General features: G+C 51.9%; 1 protein-coding gene across 1 annotated transcript in view; it reads left to right on the forward strand.

Annotated features, from left to right (window-relative positions):
- The window catches only part of PYROXD2 (pyridine nucleotide-disulphide oxidoreductase domain 2), a 28,792-nt gene extending 14,670 nt beyond the window's left edge, over positions 1-14,122 (forward strand). The window contains exons 6-16 of the mRNA XM_030865301.2: positions 1,923-2,076; positions 3,885-3,946; positions 4,039-4,136; positions 6,620-6,761; positions 7,134-7,268; positions 8,533-8,605; positions 8,868-9,024; positions 9,361-9,515; positions 10,229-10,335; positions 11,862-11,982; positions 12,735-14,122. Of these exons, the coding sequence (XP_030721161.1) occupies positions 1,923-2,076; positions 3,885-3,946; positions 4,039-4,136; positions 6,620-6,761; positions 7,134-7,268; positions 8,533-8,605; positions 8,868-9,024; positions 9,361-9,515; positions 10,229-10,335; positions 11,862-11,982; positions 12,735-12,805 (1,275 nt within the window). The 3' untranslated portion in view covers positions 12,806-14,122. The remainder of the gene's footprint in view (positions 1-1,922; positions 2,077-3,884; positions 3,947-4,038; positions 4,137-6,619; positions 6,762-7,133; positions 7,269-8,532; positions 8,606-8,867; positions 9,025-9,360; positions 9,516-10,228; positions 10,336-11,861; positions 11,983-12,734) is intronic.
- The last annotated feature ends 673 nt before the right edge of the window (positions 14,123-14,795 follow it).

Genomic DNA, 14,795 nt, shown 5'->3' on the forward strand with positions numbered 1-14,795 from the left:
CAGCCTGGTGGCCGCTCTTGGAAAAAAATGGGCTTGGTTGGACTTGTCCTACAGCAGGTTGTCAAAGGCCACAAGGGTGTGGCCACTTCATCCGCCCTAGGAAGGCTCCAGTCTGTGCCAGCCTTTGATCTTGGGCACTGCAAAGAGAAGGGGTGGAGGACAGTTGGTTAAGACCAGTGAACACTGGAGACCCTCAAACCTGTGTGTGTTCAGCATGAGGCCGCTGTTCAGGTGGCCTCTGCCTGAATTTCAAAAGGGAGTCCACTGATATGTCCTTATGCTCTAAGTGCTTTCTAGCTCTCCTGCTTTCAGACAGAATTCCAGGTGGTCATCAATATTGAAGCACATGAAGGCCAGAAAGAAGAAGGGGAGATCAGAGACAGTTAAGGATAGAACACACTGGATCAGGAATTTAGGACAAGAGCATCGTAATAAATATTCATTTATTTTGGCATCATCCCCTGGCAGCCCGAGGCAAGAATGTGTCCATGATGGCGAGCAGGTCTGGTGAAGGGGAGCACACACATCTGACGGAGAAGGCACATTTCTTTTCCTAGGATTGCACCGTGAGGAATTGGCTGGGTAGCTTTGTCTAGATGAGTCGTTGAATGTAACGGGCCCGGTGTGATTGGTTTTACAGACATAAAAAGATTCTTTGAATGGCCGTTTTTTGTACCAAGCCTAGATACAAGCTGAAGGCACAGCATTAGCTCATATCTTGGTGGAAACATTTTTATAAGAAGAACCTGGGTTAACCAATCCGTGCGTGTTGCTTTTTGTTGTGTTAATCTAGTATTGGGTAAAACCAAGAAAACCACAGACACAGCATCTCTCTTCAGCCAGTGGTTTCCAAACACTGGCTGATGATCAAGTCAACCAAAAAAAAGTGCTTTCCAAGTGATTCTTTTGCGCAGTGAGTTGGGGTCCGCTGCCTACACCCTCTGCTCCAAGCCCTGCTCGTCTCAGATGCACTAGAGAGGATTCAGGACAAGGCCAGTTCCCTGGGCCTAGAGAGCAGTGGCCTTGGCCGTGTGTGGCCGGGGCCCTGTGAGCTGGTGACCACAGGAGCGGGAGGCAGAGGCCACATCCCACTGTGGAAAGTAAGGAGCTGAATTCTGGTTTTGTCTTTGCACATTGTCACATTAAAGACCTGCTGCAGAGAAAGCCGTTTCCCTTCATTTTAATCAAGATTCTCCAGTGTACTTCAACACAGAGCTTTTCTTTATGTAAGAGTCGTTAAAGTTCCATGGGTATATCCATGAGTCTAGATGAACCAAAAATTAAAAGCTCTCGGCTGAGAATTAAGATAGGGCCTCGGGTACCACGGGTGCCCATCCTTGCTCCTGTCGCCCATCCAGGGAAGGGGGTGTGGGGGTCATAACCAGGCTGTCGAAGTGGATTCTGTTGCGGGAGGTTGTGGGGTGAAGGGATGCAAGCTTCTGTCCCAGCTGATGACAAGAGGATGCGGGAGATTTGCAGCCCAGGAAGGAGCAGTCAGCATGCTGGAATACAGGCAGAGAGATCTTACTTTTATCAGTAAGATATAGAAAGACAGGACAGAGAGGAGAAACTTTTCAGTGGTTTTTGGTTTATCACAGAGACCACTTCCTAGGATACTTGAGGATTCCGTGGCTGATGACTGGTCTTGGCCTACATCAACCCCCTTGTCCCTGCCACTACATGGTGACCCTCCTACTACCCAGGCTCTCTCTGACCTCACCTAGTGTTGACATCAGCACACAGACCTAGAACTGGGGGTAACTCAGCACAGCCAGGCTGAGCCACACTGGGCGTGAGGCCTGAGGAATTGAGCCTCAGCTGGGGGGCAGCAGGCCACATGGGGCAGCTGGAGGGCCAAGCATGGGGACAGCGTCTTTGTGGGGTTCTAGGCAATGGGGCCTTGACTCAGAGCTCTGTTCCAGGCCTTTCCCAAATATGAGGCCTTCATGAATCGCTTGGCGTTAGCCATTGACCCTCTGCTGGATGCAGCCCCGGTGGACATGGAGGCCTTCCAGCGGGGCTCCCTGCTGCAGAGGCTCAAGTCGCTCTCCACCCTCAAGCCCCTGTTGCAGGCGGGTAAGTCCAAGGGCAGGCATCTGGGCCTGATGAGCACCTTCATGTGATTGAGCCCATCTTCTCCACAATTGGACATAAGCCTGAACCTCCAAGGCAGCCTGCCAGCTGCCATCGATTAATAGGGGCCACCTGGAGCACTTGAAGTGGCAAAGGTTTAGGATGGCGTGCTCAAAATAGAGCCCGAGCCAAAGGCTTACGTGCAAGTAGTTCATTTTGAAGGGGGATCCCAAGGAAAGGAGGAGAAACGGGAAAGAGGGAGAGTCGATAGCAGGGTGCATTACTGAGCTGGCCACCACTGTGGCTGGGGAGGTCCTTCCCTCTGAGAAGCCTTAGGAAATGCACATGAGGACATGCCCAGGAGGAGAAAGGGGACACATTTACTCATTGGGTTCTGTCCTCCAGTGGTCAGAGGTTGCCCCCTGGGGTATTAACTCCCACATGAGGCATTAACTTCTGGGTTGTGCATCCATGGGTACCAAGTGGGTTCCCGTAGGTGTCCTGTCGTGGTGCCAGAGAAGCCCCAGGGAAGAAATGAAGAGGCACATCTTCAGGTCTGAGGTGGGATGCTGTCAGGTTGCACTGTGTGAAGCTGACCAGAGCCTGCACGGAGCTCGTCACCATAGGCATGGCTGGAATAAGAGATGGGGCCCAAGAGAGTTTGAAAAGATGCCCCCATACAAGAAGGATGCTAGATTATTGGGCTCAGCAAGAAAAAAGTCTGTGATGAATTAGTGATGTCTGCTGTGGGTATGAGAATGGAAGTTTCACCAAGCCTACTATTATTTCCTACCACTCCTCTAGGGGACAAAAATCAGTTTAGCTTCTATATTCTAGAAAAATACTGCAACAGTTAGCTGTGGTCACAAAATTGCTGCATAACAGACTACAAAATTCCAGTGGCATATAAAAATAAACATCTATTTCTCAAGTGTCTACATGGTTCAGCTGATCCCAGCTGGGCCGAGCTGATCTGGTCTGGTCTCACGCATGTGGCTGTGGCTGGGGCAGCTCTGCTCCAGGTGTCTCTAATCCTCTTCTTGGAAGCCACAGGTTAGTCCAGGAGTGGCCTTCTTATGTCAATGACAGAAGCACAGAGGGCAAGCCCCAATGTGCAGGCCAGTTCCAAGCCTCTGACTGCATCCCATCAGTAAACATTCCAGTGGCCAAGCAAATCATTTGAGTCCAGAATCAAGGGGCGGGGCGGTCAACTCAGCTAGGGAGGGAAGCAGTGCAGAGCTACATGGCAAAGTGTGTGGACACGGGGAGGGGTGACGGGTCAGAGCCAGTAGAATCTACCACAGATGCCAGAAGTAGACATCGCCTCTCAGATTACCAGTCCAAGGAGAGTCATACAATAAACATTCATGTAGTAAATATTTATTGAGCATCTGCTATGTGCCAGGCACCAAGCTGGGCACTGGGACTGCAATGCCTAGGGTTCATGACCTCTGCCTTCAAGGTCCTAGTGCCCAGTTACTCTCGGAGATAGTTTGAATCAGTATCAGAGGAATGGATTAGCCATGCTGCTGCCTCCCAGGGCACGGCCTTACAGAACTCAAAGTGGGGGAATAAGATACAAATTAAAAATTGCCCCAAAATAATTCTAACAGGTAAAATGTATTAAGTGCCTATGGAAATGCTTTAGAAATGCTCTACATACCTCGTTTAATCCTCACAATAGCTCTTAGGGGTGCAGAATATTTTGTGCTCCCATTTTACAGGTAAAGAAACAGGTGCAGAGACATTACGGATCAGAGTGTTCCCTTCTTGCCTGTCTCAGTTCACATTTTATGGATCTCCTCCTTTAGGTCGCATCCTGGGAGCCCAGCTGCCCCAGTATTACCAGGTCCTCACAGCTCCAGCTGTCAAGGTGAGGGGCTCCCCAGCCTCAGGCTGGACCTTGCAGTGAGGGGGCCTCTGCTCCCGAGGTAAGCCCTTCTCCTGGCTGTCTTGCCGTCCCAGGTGCTGGATCAGTGGTTTGAGTCTGAGCCTCTAAAAGCTACTCTAGCAACGGATTCTGTGATTGGAGCCATGACAAGTCCCTACATTCCGGGGAGTGGGTGAGTGTGGCAGGTGAGGTGGGGCAGCAGCAGTGGAGCCGATCCCCCCTCGAGAGCGTTAACTCCCGTTCCCTGAGCTCACCCAGTGAGCCAGGCAGGAGGAAGCACTTCACACAGGATTCATTTAAGCCTCAAAGCAACACCTGAGAGCCGTGGTTCAGAGAAGGGAAGTATCCCTCCCAAAGTCACACAGCTAGTAAGTGGCAGAGCTGATTTCTAGCCCAAATTGTCTGACCTGCCCCCAACCCCACCCTGGGTCTTCCTTCTTAGCCACTACTCCCTACTGCTTCAGTAGAAACACCTCTGTCCTGCTTCCTGTGATATCTCAACATGAGCATCTTCTTCCCTATCATCTATCTATCTATCTACCTGTCTACCTACCTATCTACCTGTCTACCTACCTATCTATCTACCTATCTACCTATCTATCATCTCTTCCCTTCCCACAAATCCCCGTTGCCTGTCTCTCTCCCGCAGATCCTTTCCCTGGCTTCCAGGACTCGCACACACACAGATACCTTCACATGGATGGGAAGCTGCCTTTCCCCTTGTGAGCGGGAGGTGTGCTGACAGCCTCATCCGAGAGGGGGCAGTCAGACACAGTGAAGTGTGTAGCTGTGGTATGATTTAATGAGCCCCTGTAGGAGCAGGAATGGAGGGGTGCGTGTGTGTGTTGTGTGTGTGTGTTGTTTGTGTGCGTTGTGTGTTGTGTGTGTGTGTTTTGTGTGTGTGTGTTGTGTGTGTGTGTTGTGTGTGTGTGTTGTGTGTGTGTGTTTGTGTGTGTGTGTTGTTTGTGTGTGTTGTGTGTGTGTGTTGTTTGTGTGCGTTGTGTGTGTGTTTTGTGTGCGTGTGTGTGTGTTGTTTGTGTGTGTTTTTTTGTGTGTGTTGTGTGTGTTGTTTGTGTGCATTGTGTGTTGTGTGTGTGTGTATTGTGTGTGTGTGTTTTGTGTGCGTGTGTGTGTGTTGTGTGTGTGTGTGTTGTTTGTGTGTGTTGTGTGTGTGTTGTTTGTGTGCGTTGTGTGTTGTGTGTGTGTGTGTGTGTGTGTGTGTGTGTTGGGATAGAGGATGCTGCCAAGTCTTGGGCCATTTCCAGTGCACCAGAAGATGCAGCAGGAAGCTCTCTCTCGAGGGATAAGAGCGCTTGGTAGTGCTTTTCCAGCACACACTGAGCCGGCCCCGAATCCCCAGGGCCATGGAGAAGTGGGAGCTGGCAGCAGTTGCAACATCTTGGCCAAGATCAACCAGCCGATTTGGATTTGCCAGCTGGGGCCTCTGGTCCTTTTCTCTGTGGGTGTTCAGGAGGCTTAGCTACTGCCCAGTTTGTGAAATGGGCCTTTAAGTCATTTGTTTTTTCATTAATTCTTTCAATAAATATCGATGGAGCACTTGCCTGGGGACCAGGTCCGGGGACACGGTAGTGAATGGGGTTGAAATCCTAGTGGGGGAGGTAGACACAGAGCAAGGAGTGGAATGGAGAGCTGTGGGCACTGTGATGGTGGGGCAACGTGGTCCAGGCTCAGAGAAGCCCCCCATGAGACAGAGATGTTTCATCTGGGACTCTAAGGACAGGAGGAATTAGCCAAATAAAAGAAGAGGGAGGAAGGGGCTTCTAGACTCTGGAACAGCACGTGCAAACGTAGGAGCTGCACGTGGATCATGTGATCTATTCAAGGCACTGAGAGTTGGCTTAACAGGAGTGCGGGGGGTGGGGGGAGTGTAGGGAGGGACGAGGCTGACGAGCAGGCAGGAGCCCTGAAGGCCGGTTTTGGAGACTGGCCATCGTCCTCAGAGCACCGACAAGCCAGTGAAGGCTTGAAAAGAGCTGAGTGACAGGAGCATAGCTGAGTTTTGAGACTGGGCTCCAGGTTCTACGTGGAGAAAGGTCTACAGGGAAGAACGAGTGGGAGAAGTGGATCCTATTAGGAGGACGTTACTGCAGCAACTTAAGAAAGAGAAGAGAATGGCCTGGACCAGGGAGGAAGCAGCAGGGAGTGGGGCCTTGGAAAGTTCTTTGGGGGGCACTCGACGATGTAGGTGGTGAGGGCCTAGTAGGAGACAAGACTGACACCCAGTTTTCTGTTGGAAATTGAAGGTGCCATTCACTGGGATGGAGAATCAGGCTGGGGAGTGGGGACAAGGGGATGGGTTTAAGATGCCTGCCCAAAGCCATGCCAGTGGAGATATCTGTGGGTAGCTGGGCATACAGGCTGGCACTCAGGAGAGAGCTGGAGAGGCAGGTTTGGGCATCGCTGCCACATTGTTGGAACCAAAGCTCTGCCCGCAGATGTTCACAGGGGGAGAGGATGCAGAATGGGAAGCGAAGGGCGCTTGCAAGAGTCTCGGGCTCATTTAAAGGATAGTCGGACAGGGCTGGATAGGGGCAGGGAGGGGCTGAAGATACAGGACGGGAAGGACTCTGCACCTAGAACTCTGAGGAGATTAAACCCCACCTCCAGCCACTGATTCTGATGCTCTGTCCTCAGGTATGTGTTACTCCATCACATGATGGGGGGTCTGGAGGGGATGCGGGGGGCCTGGGGCTACGTCCAGGGTGGCATGGGTGCCCTCTCCGACGCCATCGCGAGCTCAGCCACCGCACACGGAGCAAGTATCTTCACTGAAAAGGTGAACAGCCCCTCTACCCCACCCCAATTTTTGGCAAGGATCTTAGAATAGAACAAAGTATCGGATTTGGAGGGTCCCTCATTTTACTGATGGACAAGGCCTGGCTCAGGATCGAGGAGCTCGGGCTCTGCAGCCTGTACTGCTGTGAACCAGGTCCCAGTTCTTCTGCCTACCCCATTTGAATTCACAGCCACTAGCCCACATTTGGACTGAGCCTTTGCATTGGAGGGGTGGGCTAACGCCTCACCAGGAGCTGCAGAGACTCGGGGCCAGGGCTGATGAGGCTGCGAGTGCCTAGGGGCAGCATGGACAGCGGAAATCCCCCAAGACTCACCTGCATTTCCCTGCCCGGGCTCTTTCCCATGGCTTTAGACAGTGGCTAAGGTGCAGGTGAGCAGTGGAGGGCGCGTTCAAGGAGTCGTGCTGCAAGACGGCTCGGAGGTAAGGAGCAAAGCGGTGCTGTCCAGCGCATCACCGCAGATCACCTTCCTGAAGCTGACGCCACAGGTGAGGCTGGGGGTGGAGGTGAGATGTCTGCCTGGGGTTGGAATGTGGAGGGATCAAGGGGACCAGGGCTGCATCAGGGTGGGAGATGTGAGTGCCAAGTCTCTCCGGATGTGGGGAAATCTGTCTTCTCTCCTTACCTAACGGGCAGGGAGCAAACAGCAAAGAAGCCTCACAGGTGAGGGGAAAGGTCCGGGGACGTGAGGTGACCGAGGCCAGGCAGTTAGCAATTGGCAGAGCCAGAGCTAGAACTCAGGTCTGACTTTCGACCCAGGGTTACTTCTACAGCTTTCCCGCTGTCCTGATTTCTCCCCTCTAACCAGCTCTAATTCCACTGTTTGTGTCAGTGATCTGTTGCCACGTGAATGCTGCGTAACAACCACACAGCTTCTGGGCATATCAAGAAATACGGATTTAGCACACAGAGCGGTAGAAATCAGTTGATCTTGGCTGAGTTCAAGTGATCTGGGCTCACTCATGCACTCCTCCAGCAGCTGCGGGTCACTAGTGGGCCCTGCTGATGGCTGTGGCTAATCGAGAGGCCTCTGTCAGAATGTCCAGGATGACTCAGCTCTGCTCCATGTGTCTCTCATCCCCAGGCACGTAGTCCAGATCTGGCAAAAGGCAAAACTGAGCAAACTCAGTCACGCAAGTGCTTCTGTTTGCATCCTATTTGCTAACATTAGCTTTGTCTCATGGCCAAGCTCAGTCACAGTGGGAGGGCAATAAAAAGGGGTGTGCATACAAGGAGGGTTGGGGACTTGGGGCAGTTTTTGCAATTGATCACACCTTCCCTGTCCCCCAAAGATATGATAATGTGTGTATGAGCATGGAGCTCCCAGCGATTGGGGGATTATTCTTGGGGACAAGGCACCACTTTTTCTGAGTGATTCCACTAATCAAATTCAGCAAACATCAGTTCAAAAGCATCTTGAGACAATTTTGAGATCATCAAGACTTCCAAGAGCTTACAGACCAGAGGTGAAAGACGCTGCACGCAGCGCTGCACGCAGCCCACGGGCCATATCCGTAGCAGGAGCTGGTGTGGGCCATTTACAGCCAGGACGCTGGCAGACTGCAAAGGAAGAAGTGGTTAGCGCAGAGCTGGAGGGGTCCAGGAGGGCTTCACAGAGGAAGTGGTTTGGCCGAGCTCTGAGGGAGGGAGAGGGTCTCCAGCAGTACAGGTTGAGGGACCAGTCTGAGCAAAGGAGTAAAGCAGCCCCCTTGGGGCCTTGGCCACCCCCAGGGTAGAACCTTCTTCTTTCAGGAGTGGCTTCCTGAGGAGTTCGTGGAGAGAATCTCCCAGCTGGACACCCAGTCGCCTGTTACCAAGATCAATGGTAAGAGGCACACCAGATTGTAGAGCTGTTTCTTTTGAGGTTATCTGAGTGAGAAATCTCCATGTCTGGGAAAGACTGATCTTCATCATCATCTCTATCCCCTGCCCCACAGCCTGCCCCCCAGTTTGAAGGTAAAACACTTTTTCATACTTTTTCTTTCCAGTCCACCATGTGGGTGAGCAGGTGGTGGGTAGAGATAGAGGACCCTGGGGGGCTGAGGACACAGGCCTTTGGGCCCTGACCCTCCTCTTTGGTCCCTCAGTGGCTGTCGACAGGCTGCCTGACTTCCTGGCGGCCCCCAATGCTCCCAGGGGCCAGCCGCTGCCCCATCACCAATGCTCAATCCACCTGAACTGTGAGGACACCCTCCTTCTCCATCAGGCTTTTGAAGACGCCATGGATGGCCTGCCTTCCCACAGGTGGGGACCCTGGAGACACTTGAGCCCCTGGTTAGAGCACAGGAGGTGTGGTGGGACGGCAGGGACCGCGCTCATTCACCACCCTGGCCTGGGAGGGACCAGAGCCCCGAGCCTGCCGGTCTGGCCGGGGACAGGGGCCTGGAGATGAGGGAGCTCCCCGTTGGTGGTCTGGACTGTCCTGGTGGTCACCGAGCCCGTGCAGGCAAACACCACCATGACCTTGCAGAGCTCATCGGCCTGTCCCCAGCATCCTCCCATCTCAGGCCTGCATTTTGTCCCGTCATCTCAGAGTGGCTCCCCAGCCCCTTCCCTCTCTCCTCCCCGTGTCGCACGCAGACCTATGATTGAGCTCTGCATCCCTTCCTCGCTGGACCCCACGCTGGCTCCCCCTGGCTGCCATGTCATCTCCCTCTTCACTCAGTACACGCCCTACACACTGGCTGCAGGCAAGGCCTGGGACGAGCAGGAGAGAAACGCTCACGCAGACAGAGGTAAGGAGGGCTAGACCGCCCTGGCTTCACAGTGACAGCTGGCCGAGCATCCCGTATGGCCTCCTCTCCTCCTGACTGCCCCATTCAGGATTAACACCTGCAAGTTCTGTGCCAGGGAGAGAGGAGTACCCAGGGAAACCTAAATCAACAGAGTGAGTAACTGCTGGGGTCAGGCCCTGAGCGAAGAAAGCCAAAAAGACATCGTTCCTGCCCTCAGGTTGCTCACGGTCCTGCGGGGGAGACTAACAAACCAGTCTTACAGTACAACGGACTGGGGGAACCAAAGGAGGAAGCTGTGAGCCAGAGAGACAGGAGAGCTTTCCAAAGGAAGGGACATTTGAGCTGGGTTTTAAAGGATGAATAGGAGTCGACCAGGCAACAAAGTGCATTCCAAGCAAAAGAAATAACTTGAGCAGAGCAATGAGGTGAAGAAATTTTTGCATGTTCAAGGGGAGACAAGTGTTTAGGGTTGGAGTAAAAAGGTGGGAAAGAGTGGGAGGCTCTACTAGCCTGACACCCATAGGTCTCTGTAATGAATTGTTTATTTGCCTGTGGACTGTTTTTGGTTTTTTGCTTATTGAGGTATAATTTGCATATGAAAAAATATCCATTTTAGGTGTAGAGTTTAATGAATTTAGTAAATATGCCGAGCTGTACAATCGTAATGCCTCTTTCTCCTAACATCACCTCTTTTCCCTGTGTTCGACACCTAGTGTGTGATTGCATTGAGGCCTACGCCCCCGGCTTCAAGGGCTCCGTGGTGGGCAGAGACATCCTCACACCCCCTGACTTGGAGAGAGTCTTTGGGCTTCCTGGGGGGGTGAGTACAGGACTGGGGTCTCTCGTCACACTCTCCCTGTACCCCGACTCCCTGGCAGGCCCACGCGGCTTTATCTTGTCCCTCCACACCCAGCCTTCAGCAGGAAGAGGGGACAGAGGCAGAGACCACAGCAGAGAGGGGACAGAGACACCGTCAGATTTAGGCAGTGAAGGAGGAGTGAGGAGAGGCAGCGTCTGCTGAGCAGGTCACCAGGACTGCGGCCCTTCTGCCTGGATGTCCGCGTCAGCCCCTCCCATCTGCCTTTCTTCAGAGGGACCTTCCCTCCCCCAGGCAGCATGTGCTCACACTTCTCTTATCAAAAACTCACTGAGCCTGGAGGCAGGGGGATGGGTCAGGAGGCAGGTCAAATACAGCAGTGACTAGCTTCGTGTGGCTGTTGAGCCCTTAAATGTGGCCAGGCCAAAATGAGATGCGCTTCGAGTATAAAATGCACCCCAGATTGCAAAGACCAAGTACAGAAAAATGTAGCATGTCTCATCAATAATTTTAATACCAACCACATGTTGAAATGATAATACTTTGGATCTATTGGCTTAAATTAAATACATCATTTAATTGGGTTAAATTAAATATATTATTAACATTAATTTCACCAGTTTCTTTTTAAGTGTTAATGTGGCTACTGGAAAATCTAAAATTACATGTGCGACTCCCGTTATATTTTTACTGGACAGCGCTGGGCCGGATAGAGAGTGAGAGAGGCCAGGCAGTGGGAAGGGAAGGGAAAGGGTGGAGGCGGAAGGCTTGGGCAGGTGGATTGAGAAGTCTTGATACATGTGCGTGCAGAGGGCGGGTGGAGGGGATGTAAAGGGTCCACCTGAAGGCCAAGGAGGGGGAGGTGATGCCATCCACAGAGGCAGGGAAGACGGGACAGGAGCCGACTCGACTCGAGGGAAGAAGACGAGCTCAGTTTGGGACACGTTGATGGGGCAGGTGAAGGTCATCCCCACGGGGACGTCCAGCAGATGTTGGTCTTTTTGTCCAGACCTGCCCCACAGGTGTGCCCTTCCCCCTCCCCCACACCTCCTCCCTCCTCGGCTGGTCTGACCCAGGCCAGTGGAGCAGAAACGCACTCAGCTCCCAGTATCCATCTGCCATTTACTGTGACCTTGGAACCCCAAGGCACAAGCTCAGCTGGGAGTCTTGGCCAAAGAAACATGTACCAGAGTCAAAATAAATCAACTTCCTCTATTTTTCAAACAGAGTGAGGGGGATTCAGAGTCCACAGCAACATCCTTAAAATCTCCCTTTTCTTTCCCATTCAGTTTCCTTACCCTCTGAAGATGCTCCCTACCCTTTTTCCTTCTTGAAAAATGCCTCTAGGAAACTTCACCCCCAGCCCTAGGACTTGTGCCTATTCTCTCTCTTCCCCTCCTCATTCTGCATCACAAGAGCCCGAGAAAACATCCTGGAAGGAGACAAACCTTCCTTGGAGAACAGGGGAAGGGAGCGGAGTGGAGAATGTAACACTCCTATGTTAACGACTGTGGCCCTGCCTCCTGCAGAATATATTCCACTGCGCCATGGCCCTGGACCAGCTGTACTTTGCCCGCCCTGTGCCCCTGCACTCCAGCTACCGCTGCCCTCTCCGGGGCCTGTATCTCTGCGGAAGTGGGGCCCATCCTGGTGAGTGACCCTCAGTCCCACTACCCTGTGCGGGCATCGAGGGCTGGCAGAGGCTTGCAGACGGGAGCAGGGTAAACAAGGGGGGAAGCGGGAGGGGGGGAACTCCCGGGAGATCAAGCCATCACCCATGTTGAGAATTCTCCGGCCACAACCCTCAGGTTAGCTCACCTCCTCCCCACGAGACCTGGGGATACGTCCCAGTGGAGGCATCTCTCCAAGTTCCCGTGGTGGGTTGTGTAAGACCCATGCCTCTAAATTCCCATCCGTATTTGAGACCAGTAAGAATTGGCAAAGTTCAGTTTCTCAATTTTAAAATTCTTCCCTGCTCCCCTCCCAGGCTTACTGACCCCACGGAAGCTCATCTCATACAGATGCTTCCTCTGAGCTATGTGGGCCCCGGCCCCCCAGACGGGGTCCATACTTCCATGACTTCCTCTCAAATCCTTAATCCCTCATTCTAGTTTCACGTGCTGGGAGTCTCGCCATCTGGCCCATTGGCTCTCAGGCTGGGGGGGCAGAGGGAGGGGGCCACTTGCTTGCACCAGGCACCTGGCCCTTCCTGCACTGATGCAGGGGAGTCCAGGATCTGTCTTAAGAATCATCCCAGGTGGTTCTGATACCCACAGCCCCAGCATCACCCTTGAGGCGTCCCTGCTCTGCTTTGTGGCTGGTGCCTCAGCAAGTCCCATGGGGGGACGGAGGGGTGGGAGGGGGGTGAGCACGGCTTTGGTTCATGGGAGACTCCCTTCCAGGAGGAGGTGTCATGGGAGCCGCTGGACGCAATGCAGCTCACGTGGTCTTTAGGGACCTCAGGAGCATGTGACCCCCAAACCAACTCTGACCCAGGAAGATGAATTCACCCTTGAGATGTTAAGTCTCCATTGGGTCAGCTTCCCAGGATATTGCTTGAGGCAGGCAAGTCCTCAAGGCTCAAGCCACTATTCTAGAAAAAACAGTACAAGTTAACATTGGGTCCCAGTTAACCTCGCATCTATGGCTTCTTGAATGAACTGGTTTTGTTTTATATCGATAGTTTGCATCTTTCTGTGTATTAGTACAATAGGTAATATGTAATAACCGGATGGGGTAAACTTGTCTGGGGTACCCAGTAATCTCACAGCATCAGCTCCAAACAGTCCGTCTGATCAACAAGCATCCTCTCCACACTGTCGGGCGCCCTCTACCAGCTGATTGAAGGACTGCCCTGGGGAGGCCCAGTCTACTGCTGTCACATTTCCGGCAAACTGTATAAGAAAGGACCCAATTCCCCAGTGCCCCACAAAGTCACCCACAGGGGCCTTGGCCTGAGCAGTGCATGGCCTCTCAGGCCGTCAAAGCTGCCAGAGTCAGACAAACAGCAGTCAGGGTGAGTGCAAGGGGGGTGTAGCTGAGGGCCGTCTGGGGACCCACATTCCCAGTTCTGGAGATTCAACCGCTTACTTCCCATGAGCGAGCCATACCCGTCACATCACCAGAATCTTTCCACATAAACCTGTGTTGTTCTGAAGTGAGTTGGGTTGTCACTCTTGATCAGAAAGTGTCACACAAATGTCCCATGGTAATCCAGCTTCTTCCATCCCAGCAGCCAAGGCCGTGGTCCCGAGCCCCCATCAGCAGAGGAGGTGCAATGTTCCCTGGGGCATCACCTCCCTCCCTTTCCTGGGCAAATTTATAGATTAACGAATACCTGCCTTATTACTTAACCTCGATAAACCCAGATCTGTCATCTGTAAAGGAGTTGTTCTAAAGATCAAATAAGATCAAATAAGATCATGGTTTAGTCCACCGTCTGGCACAAGATAAGCATTTGGTGCACAGTGGTGGTCTTGCTGCTGGTATTGGTGGTGGAGATATTATTGTCACTTCTGGATTCTGCAGAAAGCAGTCTTTTTGACATCCTTTTTTTTAACCAGCCCACTAGAAGCAGTGTGACCAGGGCAGAGCAGAGCAATCTTTGGGTCCACCAAGGTCTTCCCACGATAAGGGCTGTCAATCTTGTCCCCTACCTCTGCTTCACGCAACATTGGTACAACTAAATTTTTGAGCTTGTTGAAAATTTGGTTTTGGTCTGGTTTCTAAGATTTGCTTTTCTCAAAAGATTTGCCAGGGCCCAAGAGGGGGAAAATGTAAGGAAGAAAGAAAGAAGGAAGGAAGGGTGGGAGGGAGGGAGGGAGGAAGGAAAGCTATGGGGTGAGGGCAAGCACATCCGTCCCTAACACTAGCTTAAGGAGAGCAGAGCTGATTAACAGATAGGAGCTTGTGAAATCCCAGGGGCCTGGGGCACATCACGTCAGGCTCGGTCTTTCAAAATATTATTTTCTTTTTGTAAATAAAAGTTACAAATGCTTAGTGTAGGAAAATGTTTAAATAAAATAATCAAGAACATAAAACTCAAACCTAATCTTACCTGCAGAGATCCTCAGTCACCATTTTACACTATTTCCAGCTAGTCTTACATAATTGGAATCATATTCTACAGGTGGGCTTTACACCTTTCTTTCCTTCATTTTACTTCATGTCATGAGCATTTTTCAGTCTCATAAAAATTCTTTGACAACGTTCTTTTTAATAACTGCCTAATATTCTCTTGTAAGGGTTATACCATGACTTACTGGGCTGGCCAAAAAGTTCGTTCAGGATTTTGCTATGCTCTTACGGAAAAACCCGAACTTTTTGGCCAGCCCAATATTTGGGGACATTGAGTGCAGTCTTAGCTTTGATTGCTAAATAGCACCAGCCTCTCTTTTGTCATGTCCACTCCAACTCGAATGACTCACTCTCACACCTACCAGGGTGCAGCTGTCATCCTGGCA

Source organism: Globicephala melas, chromosome 16, assembly GCF_963455315.2.
Source record: "Globicephala melas chromosome 16, mGloMel1.2, whole genome shotgun sequence".
Taxonomy (NCBI): Eukaryota; Metazoa; Chordata; class Mammalia; order Artiodactyla; family Delphinidae; genus Globicephala; species Globicephala melas.